At 47.0% G+C, this 18,514-nt stretch overlaps 2 protein-coding genes across 5 annotated transcripts in view; both read left to right on the forward strand.

The window, feature by feature from the left end:
• The first annotated feature begins 4,186 nt into the window (after positions 1-4,186).
• The window catches only part of DHRSX (dehydrogenase/reductase X-linked), a 168,522-nt gene continuing 154,194 nt past the window's right edge, over positions 4,187-18,514 (forward strand). The window contains exons 1-2 of one of the 2 annotated variants that reach the window (XM_075133975.1): positions 4,247-4,353; positions 5,027-5,085. In XM_075133975.1, the coding sequence (XP_074990076.1) occupies positions 4,247-4,353; positions 5,027-5,085 (166 nt within the window). Of the gene's footprint in view, positions 4,359-5,026; positions 5,086-18,514 lie in introns of both variants that reach the window. The other variant, XM_075133966.1, reaches the window with a different exon arrangement.
• Positions 4,211-17,624, forward strand: ZBED1 (zinc finger BED-type containing 1). Of its 3 annotated transcripts, XM_075133954.1 has the most exons (4): positions 4,211-4,358; positions 11,694-14,769; positions 15,276-15,382; positions 17,093-17,624. In XM_075133954.1, the coding sequence occupies exon 2, from the start codon at positions 11,745-11,747 to the stop codon at positions 13,830-13,832; it is 2,088 nt and encodes a 695-aa protein (XP_074990055.1). In that variant the 5' UTR covers positions 4,211-4,358; positions 11,694-11,744; the 3' UTR covers positions 13,833-14,769; positions 15,276-15,382; positions 17,093-17,624. The 3 variants fall into 3 exon arrangements, with proteins under 3 accessions (XP_074990055.1, XP_074990038.1, XP_074990046.1); XM_075133937.1 differs by having other exon boundaries at positions 15,276-17,624; XM_075133945.1 differs by lacking the exon at positions 4,211-4,358 and adding an exon at positions 4,948-5,085 and having other exon boundaries at positions 15,276-17,624.

Below are 18,514 nucleotides of genomic sequence, written 5' to 3' on the forward strand. Positions count from 1 at the left end.
ACAGTCACTGCAGGGGAGGTCGCTTTAAAAAAACCTGAGCGGCAGTAATAAGCACACTGCGCTTCTTGCGTAATAGCTGAGTGGTTTGAGCATTTGGTTGAAGAGGGGAATTTGTCCCTATTCCAGGACTCTATTTGCACTTATTATCCATATTTTGTCCTGTTCTTCTCTAGTCTAAAAAGCTTAGGCTCTTCAGGGAATATGGACTGCAACTCTGTCCCCTTGTTCCCATAAACTTAAATGCTAGGCTAGAAAAACTCAGATTTCTTTTCTTTACTGTGTTCCTGGGCTTCGCATCCTTATGACTATAGCCACACTGGCAAGGGTCAGTTTTTCCCAATGAGGCTATTTTCTTGAAAAGTGAAACATCTGAAAAAGGCTGAGAGGGATCAAAAGCCATCCCCCTTCATGGGCAAATGCTGTAGCACTGGTTCTGTTACGCAGAAGGTCGGTCTTACACCCATCTACTATCTCCCCCAGCGTTACTAAAGAAAAATAAATGTGTCCCATCAGATGATTGCCCACAGCTGAGGAGCCTGCTCTCAGTCCCCGGGACTTCCCACTGTGTAGCCTGCAGACACCTCTCCCCTCGGCAAAGTTTCCTTCCCCTTCCAGGTAACCGACCACCCCCGAGCTACTACAGGGCGTGCTAAGGTCTTACTGCTCCAGACGCTCCTGCTGTGCCCAAGTGCCCAATACTAGGTAAGATGATCCTAGTTTGGAGGTACCTAAAATGACTTTTTTTGCATCGAGGGGGGGGGAAAGCGTATGCAGCCTGTCAAAATTGTCTGCAGGTGTTCAAAACCCCACATGAATTCCAGACGCAATCCCAACCGACTGTTTCCCAGCACTGCCTCATCTTGTGAGCACCTCCCTACTGAACCTGAAAGCTCCTCGGGCATTTAACTTTATTCACCCACACATGTTAAAGAGATCCTGTTTTGGGAAGATAGGCACTTATCTCTTGCCTCAAGTCCCACTGCAATCCAGCTTAGGAAGACAAGCATTTAAATCCCTTTTAGAAGCCTGAAAAATTAGCAGCAGTCAGAATTATGTCTTGCTTCTTCCGGCGTGGGCCATCAGCTTCGACATACGTGCGAAATGCAGACAGCACGTCTCGAGCTAAGCACGGGAGTGGAAGTATACATTTTACCATTTGAGAGGGATTGGTGTGACACCGTCGACATCTTACGTGACTGCCCCAACTATTACACCATGCTCGGGCAAAAAGCATCAACCTCTTCTACTGAACTTCGATCACCGCGTGGTGGATACAAGGAGTTGTTGGCTCCAGTTCTCATCTCAAGGGGAGCCAAACCAAGGGGAGCAAACTCACATACGTGGAAAAGATGTGTCGAACGGGAGCTTGTCATGCAAGAAACAAGAAAAATAGGCCATAACCTCATAACCCTCCACCCTGTGCCAGAGAGCGTCTGAACTGCTAGGCTAACCTTGGGTTCGCTTTTGTCTGCTCTGATGTGGCCCCGTGCCTCGCGCGTTCCTGGCTGCACAGGCTCTCAGCTGCAACACCTACCATCCAGGCTACCTGATGGTTGCTGATTATGCTATTCTGCTGGGAAGTTTGAGCTCAGGGCTTAATTACAGTCTAGAAACATCACCCACTTCCTTTCTTACGGCTTTATGCATCTTTATGCAAAATGTGGGTGGAAGCACTGTGATCACATACTGCTTCATTAGTGCCAGTCCTGCAGGAGGGACAGATAGGCTGGAGCATGTGTGGATGGAGCGTTACTAGTGTTTCCGACGACCTTCCAAGAGGATATCGGTGCTCTAACCACAGGCTGGCTTTGCCCGCTGGTGCTGCAAGTTCACTTACCGTCGGTGGAAAGAAGGAAGCCCTCTCAGCACCTCAGAGGAAGCAGTCGTCTTCTGCAGGTCTTCAGAAGTGCCTCTCTCTGTCCACTGCCCATACAGCAAAGCTGAGGCAATTAGATTGCTCCTTTCGTCCCTTCCAGGGCACAGACACCTAAAATTTCATTGAGGTAATAACGTCTCAGTGAGGTACCTAAAGTAGATGGACGAGATTCCAGCCCGAATACTCAAGGCTTCGCAGATAATGATTGCAAGGAAAAAACCAAACTATCAATAAAATGGCGACTTACTGAAAACCAAGGAAAAGGAAGTATCAATTAAAATTAGGATGTATTAGAAGACACTATTTGAAAAGAATCAAAGACCTACAGCCTTTTATTAACATTTTCATTTCTCCATCACTTCATGTCCATCAGCCTTTAGAAAAAATAATAGTGTTGAAACAAATTTTCCTCATCCTTTCTGTGAGGCCATACTCACGACTCATGGAGGGTTGAAAATAATTTTAACACCTTGAATAAAAGTAGTGGGACCAATAAGACCATAATGTTAATCCATCAGTTGTTCCCCACTTAGTCTAATTCTTTGGATAGCGTTGTCTGAAAAAAGACAGAGGAGTTTTTTTTCTGTAGCTTGAATACGCATCGATTGATTTTTTTATACTAGAAAACCTGAGAAAGCATGGTGTATTTATATACAGATAGTGTAAATACACTGTAGGCAAGTTTCACAGTCTAATGTTGCAAAGGGCTTTCATTAATGCTGTAGTTCTGAGAAAAGGATGTGAAGCAACATAAAGGAGTCGAGATTTGATTTTTACTGAGATAAACTGAAAGAATAATTCACCTTTACTAAATGTCAGTGTTTCTTCTTTCATGTCTTTTTATGTGATGCTCTTTCTACCACTCGGTGCATCATTAAGAACAATATACGTTAAGAACGAATCCTTCACTGATGTGACTTCATGATGTTCTGTTTATTATTTATGTTTGCATAATTCCATGTGTTAATAAAAAAAAATATTCACCAGAGATACGTAAAATTCAGTGGTTGGTTTTGTCCTGGAGCAACTACACACTATGCTTTTACTTTATGCATATTTCTGAGAGTAGACAAAAAGTCAGTTCTGCTAAGCAATCTGATCTGACATTGAAAAAGTGTAGTTAGTTGTACTTTTTTTAGAAAGTATGCTTATTTTTTTTAAAGGGGAGGAGGAGATTACATTTCAAATGCACTTCCAGAACTTTGTATGGCTCCCCATCATCCTCAAAGACAAAATGTTACCCAAGGATTTGAAATTGAATATATAGGTCAACGTCTCCTCTTGTGAAATGACTGTTCCTATTTTTTGTTTTGTATCAATATTGAGGCTCATCTGCATTTATGAAACACTGCCAGTTCTGTGAATGAAAACCACGATGTCCGTGCTAGGCGCTGTACTTCCTCTATCTGAAACCAGCCATCTACCAGAAGAACTGGTAGGTAGGACATGCTCTTCTGTCCCAAGTCCTCATCATCTTAAAAGTAAGGCTGAGGATTTAAAAGGGACAAGAAGAAACTTTCGAGATAAAACCACGTGATACGCTATATATCGCTGTAAAGAATGCGTTCATCAGGCTGGTATAAAATTCAGGCTCCTGATGTAGGAAGGCTTTGTACATAAAGTTGCGTTTGGAGAAATCGTTACTTCTGCCAGAGCTGCGAGCACGAGAGGAGCGAGCTTGACAGACGCCTGAGGTGACAGGGGTCGTGCCCCGACGCAGCGATGCCCACGGGATGCGGCGGCAGCGGCAGCCCCTCATCTGCGCCAGGGAGCGGGGAAATCGTGAGCCAACTCCGCCAGCGCTTTCAGCCACGGGATTCTGAGACAGAGCCGTGTGGCTCATCGCCGCCGAGGCACGGCTGACTGCCTGTAGCTGTAACAGGCCTGGCAGCAACGCCGCTGCACCCAAACCCCGCCGGCCCCACCGGGCGGCCTGTCGCACCGCCTCCGCCTCCCGCCGCCGCCTCTCGCTGCTGAGTCACGCCGCCCCGGAGCGCCGCTCCCCTCGCCCCCCCCACCGCCCTCTCCCCAGCTCCCCGGCGGGGCGCCCCGGCGGGGGCCGAGCCGCCGCTCCGTCACTGCCGGCGACCGGTCCGCCCGCCGCCGCCCCTTCCCTCCCCGCGCCGGCCGCGGCACGGCCCTTCCCCCGCCGCACATGCCCAGAAGGGCGGGAGCCGCGGCGCGCCCGGGCGCTGCTGTGACAGCGGCGGCGCCTTCCCTTCCGCTGGGTGGGGGCAGCGCCGCGCCCCCCCGGCCCGGCCCGGCCCGGCGGCGGCGGCGGAGAGCCACCGTGCCGCGCACAGGCCGCCCGCCCGCCTCGCTCCTTCCCCGCCTCGCCCCGAGCCAGCCGCCGCGGGGCGGGAGGCGGCCATGTCGCTATTGTCTGCGCTGGTGCCCTTGCTCCGGGTGTACCGCATCGGCCTCCTCGTCATCCTGCACCAGCTGCGCCGCCGCCTCCGCCCGCGCTGCCCCCCGGCCCCAGGTGAGCACCGCAGCCGGCGCCGCGGGGCGGGGCGGGGCGGCTGCGGCCGCGGGGGGCGGCTCCGGGACGGGGGGCGGCAGCCCCCGCCGCCGAGAGGGGGAAAGTTTGCGGCGCCTCCCCCCGCCCACCCCGGGGCGGCAGCGCCGGTGCCGCGGGGAGCGCGGGGCCGAGACCTCGCGGCCCAGCCGGGGAGCGGCCGCACGGCCGGGGCAGGGCAAGGCAGAACAGCCGCGACCTTGGCCGCAGCGGCGGGTCGCCCGGGCCGCGCCGCGTCCCCCGCAGCAGGGCAGGGGCTGAGGCACCGAGGCGGCCACGGCCCGGGTCCGGCCGCCGCCGAGCTCCTCCCCCGCTGCCCTCCGCGGGCCGGGCCGGGCCCACCGCGTCGCCCGAGGGCAGCGGCCCGGGGGGAGTGCGGCTGGCCTGGCGCCCTCCCCGCCCCCGCCGCGCCGGGCCCCGCCCTCGCTGCCGCCGGCGGGCGGCGGGCCCCGGCCCCTACCGCCCCGTCCGGCCCCCGGGCCGCGGCCGCCCCGGACGCGGGGCGGGGCGGGGGGCCGGGCCCGGGACGGGCGCCTGGCTGCACGCCGGCCTGACTGCGGCCTCGGGTAGGCGGCGTGGGGGCTCCGCGGGCCGGGGGTCCCCGCTTCTCCTCTTCCTCTTCCTCGCTTTCTGACGGTTTCGCCTCAGACCTCGGCTCAGAGCCGCGCGGGCGCAGCCTCCCTCAGCCCAGGTAGGTGCTTGGAAGGCGGGTAGCGGCGGGCAGCCTCCCGGTGGCCCGGCCGCGGCGCCGGGCGCTCCTGCCTCCGCCGCCCGCCGTGCCCCCGCCCCGCCACTGGCCCCTGCCTCCGCCCGCCGGGGCGGCCGGGACCGCCGGCCGTAGCCTCCCTGCCCTGGCCGCTCCGGGAGGGGAACACACCCGCGCTCTGAAAGCTTAATCTTTGATACCGGCTGTCACCCGCTGACAGCCTTTAAGCTGACAAGTGAGTGACACTTGTAGTTTTCTCCAAGGGACTTCAGATTAGTCAGTTGTCGGAGAAGTTACGTTTTTGCTCTTTTCAGATTTGGGTCAACAGCATGTTTAATATGAGTTTGCCAGAAAACAAAGATCGGAATTTCCTCTTTCCTCACGTTACTCTTGAAGACTTTAAAATGCTTCTGAGTTTATAAACTTACAGCAAACTACGAGCCCGGACAGCCGCATAGGGTATCATCAGAGCTGAGCGTACAACTGCATGCAAGTCAGTGCCTTTAACTTTCTCTACTTAGCAGCAAGTGAGCCTTTGTGGCTCTGTCGATAGTTTTAACCAGAGGAACAGTAAAAAAAAAAAAAATATTGAGAGGGCATAGTGTTTTGGTAAGGAGATGAAGCAGATGAGGAAATCATTTTAGAGAATATCTGAAGTGCTGGGGAGGATATGGGACAGGTACCCCACACAGTAAGAGCGTATTTGTGCATTTCATCACACGTGGCATCCTTGGGTAGCATTTTGTCTACTTTTTATTCATTCCCAATCCTTCTGTGATAGGCTGGGATTCTCCTTTCTCATTCTCAAAATACAGAGATAAAACCCCCAAACAAACGAGAAAACCCTGGTGACAAAAAAGGGCAGATGTGCATACAGTCTGAAGTCATCTGAGCATTTTTCTAGCGTTAGTTTTTCTCGGCAGAGCAAAGCTGGGTATTGTGCCTAGGGTGTGTAACACTTTCCAAATCTTTTTTCGAACCACAGAGAAACAGCATGACGAAAATGTGACCCGAGTGTTTTGTTGCAGTCTGTTCTTAGCTGCTATTAAAAACAAAAAAAGTGTTGAATTTGGAAATGCCGGAGGAAGGCAGTGAAGATCCGACCTGGGAAATGTCAGCTGCCTGAGTAGGACCAGGACAGATCTGACAGATGTGGAAAGTTTTCTTTCAGCCCTAACTCGGGGTGGTTTCTTCCAAGGACAAGTAGTTTCCTCCCCAGATAGTTGTTTGCGCGCAGTTGCCTCTTGGCAGTTACCTGCTGCGTTGCTTTGACTCGCGGTGTCCAGCCATTGCTTAAAAAAGTGAATCAGCTTGTCAACAGGAACTTTTTTACCCAGATTAACCCCGTTTCCATAATAACTTCAAAATAGTGACTGCAGTGCAACAAAAAGTGAAAGTGTTGGTTAGAACGTGCTTAATTAAAGCTTGGATCAGTAAACTATACTGGCTGTAAGAAAACACTAAGTAACTTTTCCAGACAGTAATCTAGAAAGGTGCGTATCTTTAAAATTTTCTGTATCTTTTCGAGGGGGTGTCCGTAACTCTCACAAGTATGGGCATTTTATTGTCAGGGTGCCTTCCCAGGGAGAGCCTGGAGGGGGGAAGCGGAGCTGGGAAGGGCAGGGCAGGGCGGCGGAGCCATGCCTCCGATCCCGTCTCCTTGGCCCCAGTTCCCCTGTCAGAGTTCCCACTCTTCATGCGGCAGCGCTGCAGCTCTCCCATGGAAGGTTTAAAACAGAGGGATGCCCGGAGGCTCGTCCTTGAGCTCTGTGGGGGAGCAGAGGGGTCTGGTGTCAGTGTAGCCCTTCTGCCTGCGCATTTTCCAAGAAAAGCTTACTTTCTTTCAGTTGCTGGGAAGAAGTGTTCAGGATTCCAACCCAAAGTAAACCGAATTAGTTTCGTTTTTCTTTTTCTTTACTGTGACTTAGTCAGAGTTGCATGCTCTTGGCACATGTGCATTTGCATGGCTTTTAAAAGTGACCATCTGTTCTGTCACATCCTACTGGGGTTCATCTAATTCTTACAGATGGGATTCAAGACAGTTTTTTGGGGAAGGAGGCAGTTTGAGCTCTGAAATCTAGATTTAGTGCAAAAACTTGGTAATTGTTTTGAGTTGCAAACGGAAAAGATAGTAATGTTTGCTATTGAAGTGAGTCCCCTGCCCCCCCCAATACAGAGTAGGGAAGTTGGTCTGAAATTCTGATCTTGAAGCTCAGGGAAGTGAAATACAGATAAACGGGGTGCAGTCAATGATTGCTTTGCTAACTAAAATCAGTGTGTAGAAGTCAAGAGGAACTTATGTTAAAACATTTTTCCAAGTACTAATTGCATAAATGGTATAACTGCCGATATGTAATGTAAACTGTGTTAGTGTTCAGTGGTCTAAACAATTAATAGTTTCATTAGAAATTACTGCTTGGATGTTTTTTTTACAGTGCTTAATCTTAATTAATTGGAGGGAAAAAAAAAGCCCTGCGTGACTAAAGATCTTGATATAAACAGCTCTTTAAAAACAAAAATCTAATCAGTGGATTGGTAAAAGACAAACTAATATTAATTATGACACCAGGATATTAATGCTGGAAATGTGGTCACTGAAAGTCATCCTACTGATAACAAAAATGGTTCATATAATAATAACAGTAACCTCTTTTGGTATTTTAAAAGCTTCTCAAGGAATTTATTTGGCATCTTCCTCCTGCATTTCCTCTTCTACTGTACAAGTTTCATTGAAATTTGGTAGGGGAAGACTAAATGCTGAATGTTTCGTAGTTCTGAAGTCTTTGCAGTTAAATTTGGTATCTGTGATGTGTGGCAAACCGGCTCTGAAGAAGGTGGTAACGCGGCTGAAGTTCAGAAGACCTTAAAGCTGATTCCTGTTCTTCTTAAAAGTCATTGAAATTTCATACGTATTTTTAATTTGCCCCAATTTCTAGTTATTCAGTATCATCATTTGTACCGAGTTTCTTTACAATTAATCTGAAATATTAATTTGGGAACATGCATCTCTTAATTTTGATTCATGTATTAAGGGCTTTTACTTTATATGCGTAAAGCATAATGATAGACCGAGCACTTCCTGCTCAAAGCTGTATGAGCTCTAGGTTGTAAAACATCCAGAGGTGGGCAGAGAAGCGACCAGGTAGGAAGGATTCACGGCAGGCAAAAAAAAGTTGCATCTAACAATTAATCCCTCTCCCTCACGCGCGCACCTGAGAGAGTTATTTAGGTAGTTCCAGAAGTGAGAAAACACTCGTTTTATGGTTGCCCCTGCGCCGAGTGAGGCAAGGGTTGTGCGACAACGATACCTACTGTGTAATTAGAGAGGGTGCCGTCGCTGTGCGCGCACACAGGGGCAGAGCTAAGGTTGCAGGGTGGCTGCACACCCCACGTTTCCTCACATCCCCGTGCTTGGTTTCACAATCCGAGTGACTCTCGTACAGGTTTTGAGCTTATTTTCTTCGCCACCGGGGAAGCCGAGCCCTGCCTGGCGCAAGGGCGGCACCGCTGCCCTCCGCAACACGCGTCGTCACTGGCGCTTCAACCTCTCGAGCCCTGCCCTGGAGAGGGGAGTCGTGGGTTTGCCTTAGGAGCCTGAGAGGTGTGAGGAGGCAGCACAGCCCGCCCCGGGGAGAGCGGGGATGAGGTGCTAGGGCCAGGAAACCTGGGCCCTTCCTCCTCCTCCTGTGGAGCTGACAGAGGATCCTGTCTGCAGGGTTGTTGTCCGTTCAGCTCTTGAAAGCCTCGACCCCAGTACGGGCTAGTGGTGTTGGCCAGCTGCACAGAGGAGGCAAGGCAGCTTCTCCAAAGGTGCGCTCTGTTTCAGTGTGGGTGGGAATTCAAAGGAGAAAGGAAAAGGCACGTTTGTAGCCTGAAGGCTTCTGCGTGTGGAAGGGTTTTCAGCAAACCAAAGTGGTACTAGTTTTTTATAATGGAAAGTTCAGCAAGCTAAAAGGGAGCATTTCTATCAGCTGCCCTTGTAACAAGCTGCGGCGCTTCTCAAAGGCCATGATGTGGTTCGTTCCCAATGGATTTAATTCTGCAAGGTGCTGGTGGCTTCAGTTTGGCACAGAGTTGAAGCTGCTCTGGTTTTTGCCAAGCCTAGGCTACTAACACTTTGTTTCACTGAAGGAGGAAAAATTTATCTCCTCTTATAGAAAAATGAAAAGTGTAGGTGGTGTTTTCCCCCCCCCCCCCCCCCTTCATAGTGCCAGTTATGCTGTATAACACTTGAGGGAGAGGCAGGGATGATTAGCAGTTTGTATTCAAGCTATTATGACAGCTGAAGTGTGGTTTACAGCATTATAATAAAGGCTGTATTATGCTGGCATATCCTTAACTGTGGCAATGCTACTCTGTGCCACTATCGCCAAGTGCCAGATCCATCTCAAAATGATGGCAAAGCTGTAACATACGTAAGAATGAAGGGTGAGGTGAGCCTGTAACACTCCCGTGCTCTAAAATAACTTGTATTTTATCAGTCTGTGATGAACTTTTTATGATCCAAGGTGTGTCATACTAATTTTAAATATTTAAGACACATCAACTCTTATTACAGTGCCTTCCTCCTTGCTTTCAGGAACTGCCACGTAATTGCAAAGGAAACGGTAAGATTTAATGAAATACCAGGAGCCTCTATACTTCCTCGAGACACCATGTCATGGATTGAAATGGGGGGATCTAAAAGCAATAATAATATACTGATATGACATATCTTGTCAATGCACATTCTGATGCTATGGCAAGGTTACATCATACATTACACCACTTTGTCTTTCAAAATCATCAGTTTTTGTGGGATTGCATACCTTGGTGCTGTTGATACGCACATCTTTGGAATTAGGCAGCATTACCATGTTGAATCAATAGTTTATCCTGGCAACTTGAAAGGCACTGAATGAATCACAGTAGAGGGCACGCTAGTAGTCAGAACATTGCCCCCCTCAAGAGAAAAAAAAAAAGGTCTACACCCAGAAGTAAATCTTCAGAACAAATCCAATAAAATGCTTGCCCTGTATCTCTCATTCTGCTTCTAAACCAACAGCTGTGTTTAAATAAATATGTTTAGTCTTGGTAAACCTGTCTTTGGTTTTTCATTCAAGGCATTTGGAAAGTGCTGCAAAATACCAGCTGTAGTTCAGAGGGAAAACATCTTTTTTGGGGAATGTTCATCAACAGCAGGAAGCACACCGGAGAAGCTTGCACACATACATTTTTGGGGGATATTCCCTTGCAGATATGAAAAAGTCAGATTGTTTCTTCCTCCCCCACCCAGCCGGTCTTGGCACCCGGGGATTTCTGAGCTTGGGCGCAGGTGCAGCTCCTGACGAGCAGAGAAGGAGCAATGCCATTGCTTTCAGGCTGGCTGCAGGGATGCTCCTGTTGTTTCTCTCCTGCTCTCTTCCCCTGGATTTTTGTGGAGATTGCATCTGTGTTAAACTGATGGCTTCCTTCTCCTTCCCGATCCTGCCCAGGCCGCTGGCTTGTTGCTGTCACGGTGGCTCGGCTGGTGGTGTGGAAGAAATGGAGAAGTGTCAGCATGCAGGCGTGCTGTGTTGTGGCTTGGCTTTTTGGTGCAGCGAAATCAGCTCTGGCGGGTGCCAACTGCCGGCACTGGGCACAGAGACGCTGTCGGCCTCAAGTTGTGCTTGCACGTGACCGTTTGCACAAGACGCTTTTTCCTGTGCAGGTATTTAGGTTCAGATTGCCAAGTCTTGCCTTATCACCGCACTCATCTCGAGAGTGTCACCCCCTCCCGACTTCTGTAGCCTTTTGAAGAAAATACAGCAAAATTATTTTCCAGCTGATGTGGATAATAACATTTATTAGTGCTTCCCTGTCTGCTTTTCCTGTAATTATAATGCACTGTTATTCCAGGAACCATGATTGTGAACTAATAGTTCAGGAGATGGCTTTGATTTCAGAAAGAGAAGGACAGGAAAGGTGTCAGACACATATTGTTGATCTGCATGTAGGTTCAAACTCCTTTTCCTTCAGTCAGAAGACATCTTTACCTTTCAGAGGAGCAGATTAATGCCATAATTTGCATCACAGATTTTTTTTTTTTTTTTTTTAAAGCAAACACTGGAACAGTTAGATCGAGCTAACAAAACTTCTTTCAAAATAAACAAACAATAAAACCTTTGCCCCTTCAGTATCAGATTTCAACTGAAATAAATGTTAACAGTGAAGCTCAGTAACTCTTAGGCTAGAGTTGGTCTAGCCCTAACTATAACTTAAGAGGCAGGAAAATGCTACAGCAGATGACCGGTTTGTGTGACAGTAATGTATCAGCTCTGTGGTGGTGGTTATGCTTTCTCTACCCAGAATTACGTAATTCCAGAATCAAGATTTACTCAGATCTTCTAGCTCAGTTTCACAGCAGAATGCGATACATTAAAACCCTTCTTAATTTTTGACATTCCGATGGGCTTCTTGTAGGTCACACTTCCTGCAAATCTCATCTTTAAATTTGCAAATGTAATTAGTAAGGTAGGTTTCTTGATACGTTCGCAGAAACGCTGATTTCACATAGTTAAGTGTGGTCAAACTTGTGCTTTCTCATTGTATCTTTATCTTACTGCCTTTATCAGGTACTCATTAATGAGTGAAGGATCAAAAGGTGGGACGGTGGCCAAGAAGCAATGGAGAATAAAAGTTTAGAAGGTTCCCCATCAGACCTAAAGTTAGTGGCTCACCCGAGAGCAAAGAGTAAAGTGTGGAAGTACTTTGGGTTTGATACCAATGCAGAAGGATGCATATTACAGTGGAAGAAGATCTACTGCCGTATTTGCATGGCACAGATCGCCTATTCAGGAAACACGTCCAACCTTTCCTACCACCTTGAGAAAAATCACCCCGACGAATTCTGCGAATTTGTGAAGAGTAACACTGAGCAAATGAGGGAAGCCTTTGCCACTGCATTTTCAAAAATCAAGCCGGAGTCGTCGCAGCAGGTTGTTCAGGATAGCCTCATCATGAAGACCTACCAGAACTACGAAAACAAAAAGCACCAGGAACTGACATCTGCAGTCATCAGCTTAATTTGCGAGGGCATGTATCCGGCCTCTATCGTTGATGAACCCACCTTCAAGGCCCTCTTGAGAACAGCGGACCCCAGATACGAACTTCCGAGCCGGAAGTACTTCTGTACAAAAGCTATTCCTGAAAAATACAATGCCATTAGAGAAATTGTGCTGAAAGAGCTCACCGAGGTTCTGTGGTGTGGCATATCCACGGACATGTGGAGGAGCGAAAACCAGAACCGGTCGTACGTAACCGTCGCGGTTCACTTTCTCAGCAGCAGTCCTGCCAACTGCCTGGCGGTGAACTCGCGGTGCTTAAAAACGTTTGAAGTACCGGAGGATAATACTGCAGAGACTATTACGCGAGTCCTTTATGAAACGTTCATTGAGTGGGGGATCAATACAAAAGTCTTTGGTGCTACAACAGATTACAGTAAAGACATTGTGAAGGCTTGCTCTCTCCTAGATATTCCCGTACAGATGCCTTGTTTGGGCCACACTTTTAACGCAGGAATACAACAAGCTTTTCAGCTCCCCAAACTCTGCAGCCTTCTTGCCAGGTGCCGAAAACTGGTGGAGTATTTTCAGCAGTCTACGGTCGCGATGTACATGCTGAGCGAGAAGCAGAAGCAGCAGAATATTCTCCACTGCATGCTGGTAAGCGACCGTGTTTCCTGGTGGGGAAGCACGCTCGCTATGCTGCAGCGCCTCAAGGAGCAGCAGTTTGTCATTGCGGCTGTTCTTGTGGAGGACAGCAACAACCACCACCTCATGCTGGAAGCCAGCGAGTGGAATACAATCGAAGGGCTGGTAGAGCTGCTGCAGCCTTTCAAGCAGGTTGCAGAGATGATGTCTGCTTCAAAGTACCCGACGATTAGTATGGTGAAGCCACTTCTCCACATGCTTCTGAATACTACCCTGAACATCAAAGAGAACGATTTGAAAGAAATCAGCATGGCAAAGGAGGTGATCGCTAAAGAGTTGTCAACCACCTATCAGCACACGCCTGAGATAGACATGTTTCTCAATGTTGCCACTTTCTTGGATCCCCGCTACAAAAAACTGCCTTTTCTTTCAGCCTTTGAGCGGCAGCAGGTTGAAAACAGAGTGGTGGAAGAAGCAAAAAGCCTGCTGGAGAAAGTAAAAGAAAATACCTTTAGGACTGAAGAGAAATTCTTCACCGTTTCAGAAGAGCCCCCTGTGAAAAAAATCATCATCTCCTCTACTCCTCCTCCTACCAGTGTCATCAACAACATGCTTGCAGAAATCTTTTGCCAGACGGGAGGCGTGGAAGACCAGGAGGAATGGCACGCTCAGATCGTTGAGGAGTTGAGCAACTTCAAGTCACAAAAGGTCCTCGGTTTGAACGAAGACCCGCTGAAGTGGTGGTCTGACAGACTAGCGCTGTTTCCAGTTTTACCAAAGGTTCTTCAAAAATACTGGTGTATTTTGGCCACAAGGGTCTTCCCTGAACGTCTTTTCGGTTCTTCTGCTAATGTTGTAAGTGCAAAGAGAAACCGCTTAGCCCCGGCTCACGTGGATGAGCAGATCTTTTTGTATGAAAACAGTCGGAATGGGTCTGAGGCAGAACCGGAGGATGAAGATGAAGGAGAGTGGGGTTTGGAACAAGAACAGATTTTTAATTTAAATGAGTCGGTAAATGTAAACAACAATTTCTTTAATATCCGAGACAGTGGGTTTGTTTAACAGGACTGCTGCGGTACATTTAATAACAAAGAAAAAAGGTATTTGTCTTAAGTTACCAAAAATACTTCTGGTTTATGCTATGAATGCTGTAAATATTGAACAGTTGTAACAAACTTGATTTAGCTTCCATTGTCTATGTTTTTCCCACTGTCTTAAAACATGAATGACTTGTGATTAAACAGCACTGAAATGAATGAGGAAATAAATTCTACAAAGACCATGATTTCTGACTGTGGCCCAGATTTCAGAAAGCACTTATCCATGTGCTTCCTTTCCACTTGCTTCAGTGGGAGTCAAACACATGCTTATGTGCTTTCTACGATAAAAAATATTTTCCTGAATTAGGACCCTGAGCAAGGGCGTTTTTAAGATTTATTCCTCCGTTTGTAAGTCCTGTGTGACTCAGGATGTTAGCTTTAAATTTTGGATTTTAAAACATTATTTTTAAAATCCATAAATCTGAGCAGTGAATATTTTTAGAGTATATCAATTCTATGGAATGAAAAAAGATCTTGAGCCTGATTTTCTTTTTCACTACCTCATGTCTTAGGCCTGGTCTATGCTAGAAAAGTTCAGCTGGTATAATTCTGTCACTTAGGGGACTGATGTATTATTATTTCAACTGATACTGTGCTGGCGTAGGCTGTAGTGTGGATGCACTTATACTGGGATAAGTTATTTTCCTTTCCAGTGCGGTGTAAATGGTAGAAACACTTCTAAACTGGTATTGCTGTGTCCACATTAGTCCGGTTTTACCATTTAATTGCAGCAGCTAAATGGCAAAACCTTTTTTTTTCTTTTTTTCTGTCTAGGCAAGCCCTAACTGTAGTCTCTTGTGCTTTCACAAAGCGGTAACGAAGTGCACGGGGTCGGGGCGGCGTTGTGTTACCTCCGCTTTGTGCCGATGTTACGGCTGATGCCACGCGGTGCGAAGCAGGCAAGGCATCAGGGCCCTCGGCAGCGGAGGGAGGGAGGGAAGGAGAGGGCGGGGAGGCGTCTATGGGCCGCGGGCCTAACAGTCTGTCTATGTTATAAAATCCTTAACCTCTTAATTTAAATGGGGACTTGGCCCAGGGTAGCTAGAAAATTTCGTTGGCGAGAAAAGCAAAATAAAAAGCTTTAATATTATGTAAATATATTTAAAAGAAGGGGACCCCTCCATTTCCCCACATGTATTTAGTGAGTCTTTAAGATTGTTTCTTATTATGTTAGCACTTAAAAACTTTTTTTCCTCCTGTCTCTTTCTGATTCGGTTTGTAGAGTGGACTTTAGTCTGGTCCAGTCTAATGTTTGAGTACTGTTTCCGATTAGTTGTTGTGTATTGTAACTGCTCCCTTCGTGTCTCTATGCCTAAGTGTTTTAAGCCCTTTTGAGAACTTGGCAAACAAGAAACAAAGAACGAAAACCAACCCAAAACCCCCCATGTCTTACGAAATACTGCAGGTCATAAACAAGATTAGAGGTCACGCTTGGCACGGAGCAGGATGGCAGCCAGCATTTTTCCCTGAGGTGCGGAGGAGGATTCTTGGCATTGTCCGGTTATAGTTAAGGTTTGCTTGGGGTTTTATTTTTGTTACTGGTGTCTCGCCCCCCACCCCGGCTTTAGTCGACGACTATGCCGAGCACAGCCTTTCTGGAGAGAGGTCTGTTGAAGACTGGCCACTACTGTTCCGGAGGAAGAAAGTTGGGTTTTTTCATCACGGTGGTACCCATGGACGTTTGGTCGTAGAAGGGGCCCAGCCAGGAGGAACATACAAAAATGAGAATTGCAATGGAATTGGATCTATTGTCAGACTGCTTGTTTATGTTTTGGTTTAATAGTTTTTGCAAGTTTGAGGCCTCTGTGTTCTTTGTAGGTGGCGGGAAGGGGCGGGTGGGTGGGGAGGAAGGACAGAGGTTAGAGTAAAGGAGCAGTGGAGTAAATAGTAGTGAACTACCGGGCATGTTTAAGCCTGGGAAAAATGCCTTTAACAGGTGGTGTGGCCCGTGTTTGGCCCGTGTCAGTAAGCCTGGGTTTTCACTCTCCAGCCCCCTGAAAATTAATTTGCATTTGTACAAAGTACACGCACAGTGCCTCCCGTTGAATGTCGCTACTCTCCACGTCCACTGAAGAGGTGTATGTGATTGCCCAAGGTGCAAAACACAGGCTTGGCCTAAGCTCCCGCAGGTATGTAGGTTATCTGTGAGGGTAGCAAAATCAAATTACGGAAGGGAGCGAGATAGAGGAGGTCCCTTTTTGATGTTACCTGAGCTCCTGTGACACCCCTGTCAGGAAGACCTCTTGGGTTTTAAGTCCATTGAGTGCCAGCTGGTGTTGGTTGCGTCCGCTTGCACCACCTCCACCTGCTACCACCACCACTGCTAGCCCTCGAGGAGCTGCGCAAATGCTAGTGCAAGGCATGCGGATCCTCTCTTACACGAGCATGATTCAAAGCCGTGCCCTCGCAACCAAGGCAGAGCCCAGAGCACCGCTCCCCCAGTCCGCGTTCAGCAGCAGCATCTTGGCAGCATCCATCTCCTGTTTCCATCTCCGTCCTAGGGCTAAACACACGCAGTGACGCTTACAAGCAGTTTACTGCAGTGCACTACTCTCTTCCTTCCAGCTTCTTTTTATTTTTTGGTATCCAAAATAAAACAGTAGTCGGTTCAATTGATGTGTCTCAGCATTCTTTTAAAAAAAGGAGAAGAAAAAGAAAAAAAAAAAGAACAAAGCCATTGTTAGTCCTACCCATTGTCTGTGAGATTTTTATTTAATGTTCTAAGCCTGGAATATTGTTAAATAAACCAGAAAAATAAGTTAGTTACTAGATTATTTGTCTGATGTGTGTTCATATCTGCAGCACTTTATGACTTTGAACTCTTCCGCAACAAGGGGAGGTTATATTCTAAGGTTTTGAAGCTATGCATTTATTTTCCTTTTGATCCTGTAAGTTATTTAAAAAAAAAAAAGCTGTACAAATCTTTTGGATTAAAAAAAAATGAAGATGAAAAATGTCAGAAGTTTAGATGGTTTCTCTCACTTAAATATGTGTGGTGTTTTTCATTTAACGGCATAATTTTCTGTTGTTTAGTTGGGTGGAGAACCAAAGTTGCAGAGCTGTGTTAAATACTGCTACAACGTGAATTAAACCATGGTGTTACTGCCAAGGGTGGGCCCAGAACACGTTTCCAAATTACGCTATTAAGTCAGATTTATGTTCGTGTTTCTTGACAGCTAATTTGAACCCACGGCCTAATGTTTCCTTTTCTCTTCGGTACAGCTGAGACATCTTTTTGGAGGGGCAATAGAGGAACTTCAGCTTTTGAGTGCTTTCATGCTGGAAAAGTGAATTTTTAAACAGGCTCTCAAAGTACGAACTTTACGTCAAAAGAAGAAGAATTGCCTTTTGCCACCAGCTAATTTCCAATTCAGGATTAAAATTCCATGGGCTAGGCAAGGTTTCTTAGGGTTAACAACGTAACTAAAGGGAGTTTTGTGTGACTGACCAACCTCTGCAGCCGTTTCGCCTCTCTCTGCCATCAGGGATTACTGCGAAGACAAAAGGAAAACCCCGAACCAAACTGAAGTTTAAAAGATGAATTTTTCCAGCAAACCATGTCTGAGATGCCTTGGTTTAAATGAAGGAAATAAAGTTCTGGATTATTTGTGGAAAGGGCGTATTATTTTAAGTTTCTATCGCAGCAGTGTATTAGATTAATTTGGAGGGTTTTCTTTAATTAATGTCATGGTGGTCCAATTAGCTTTACAGGAGCATTTGTATGCAGGCAGGAATATTAAAAACAAAAGAAACACTAATTGGTTATTTGTAATGTTTTATAGGACTTCTGAAAACTTAAAAGTGACATATAGTTCATGATTTTGTCCTTTTCGTGTGATAGCTTAAAAAGAAGGGGCTGCCTGAGGACGTCGTTTCTGAAGGAGGGGAAGCATATGGATTTGAATACAAAGTAGTGTATTTTACATGTTCCATGACAACTGGGTAAAGGAAACTTTATGCTGGAAAAACGGCATTTTAGTCTCTGCACACCATACTCCTTTCGGTGGTCTCCCTTTCTGAGTGTCCTTCTCGGAGGATGATGCCTTTCTGAAGGTCTGGTGATCCCGGGTCTGGTGGTGCAGTGCTGTCTAGTCTAGGCTGTCTTTTTGGCTGTGCTGAGAAGACTCCCTTGCTTTGGCTCCTGTCTGTTACGTTTTGTGGCTTTTTTTTGTTTCCCTCCCCCCCCTCCCCCGGCCAGACTATATGGTCTGTCTCACCATATTTCCTCCAAATTACTAGTCTTCTGCTAAATTCAGGATGTGTTTATTTTTCGGGGATGTAGGGAAATTACAGAAATACGTTTTGCTTTTTTAATGACATTATTTGGTGCTGTAGAGAGAACTTAAAGATACATTGTAATTTTATGTCTGCCTTAAAAGCACATCAGTAAAGCATGTCTAATGACTTGATATTATTTAAACTGGAATTTCAAAACATCCCTACAGTTGCTGTATAATGCTGTCATTTTTTACATACAAAAGTATTTCCTTTAGGCTGAACAATAAAAATCAATGAAATAGATTATTACTGCTTCTACAGTCATTTTCAGTGCCCCTGCAGTTGGGTTAAAATGCCACAAGGGAATTGAGTTTACTATAAAAAAAAAAAAACAAAACACTGTCTTTGAGCTTACCTTGTGCTTTA

Source organism: Calonectris borealis, chromosome 1 (assembly GCF_964195595.1).
Source record: "Calonectris borealis chromosome 1, bCalBor7.hap1.2, whole genome shotgun sequence".
In the NCBI taxonomy this organism is placed as follows: domain Eukaryota; kingdom Metazoa; phylum Chordata; class Aves; order Procellariiformes; family Procellariidae; genus Calonectris; species Calonectris borealis.

Excerpts from the sequence above, each read along its gene's own strand:
- ZBED1 (XM_075133937.1), top strand. The coding sequence starts at position 11,745 with ATGGAGAATAAAAGTTTAGAAGGTTCCCCATCAGACCTAAAGTTAGTG.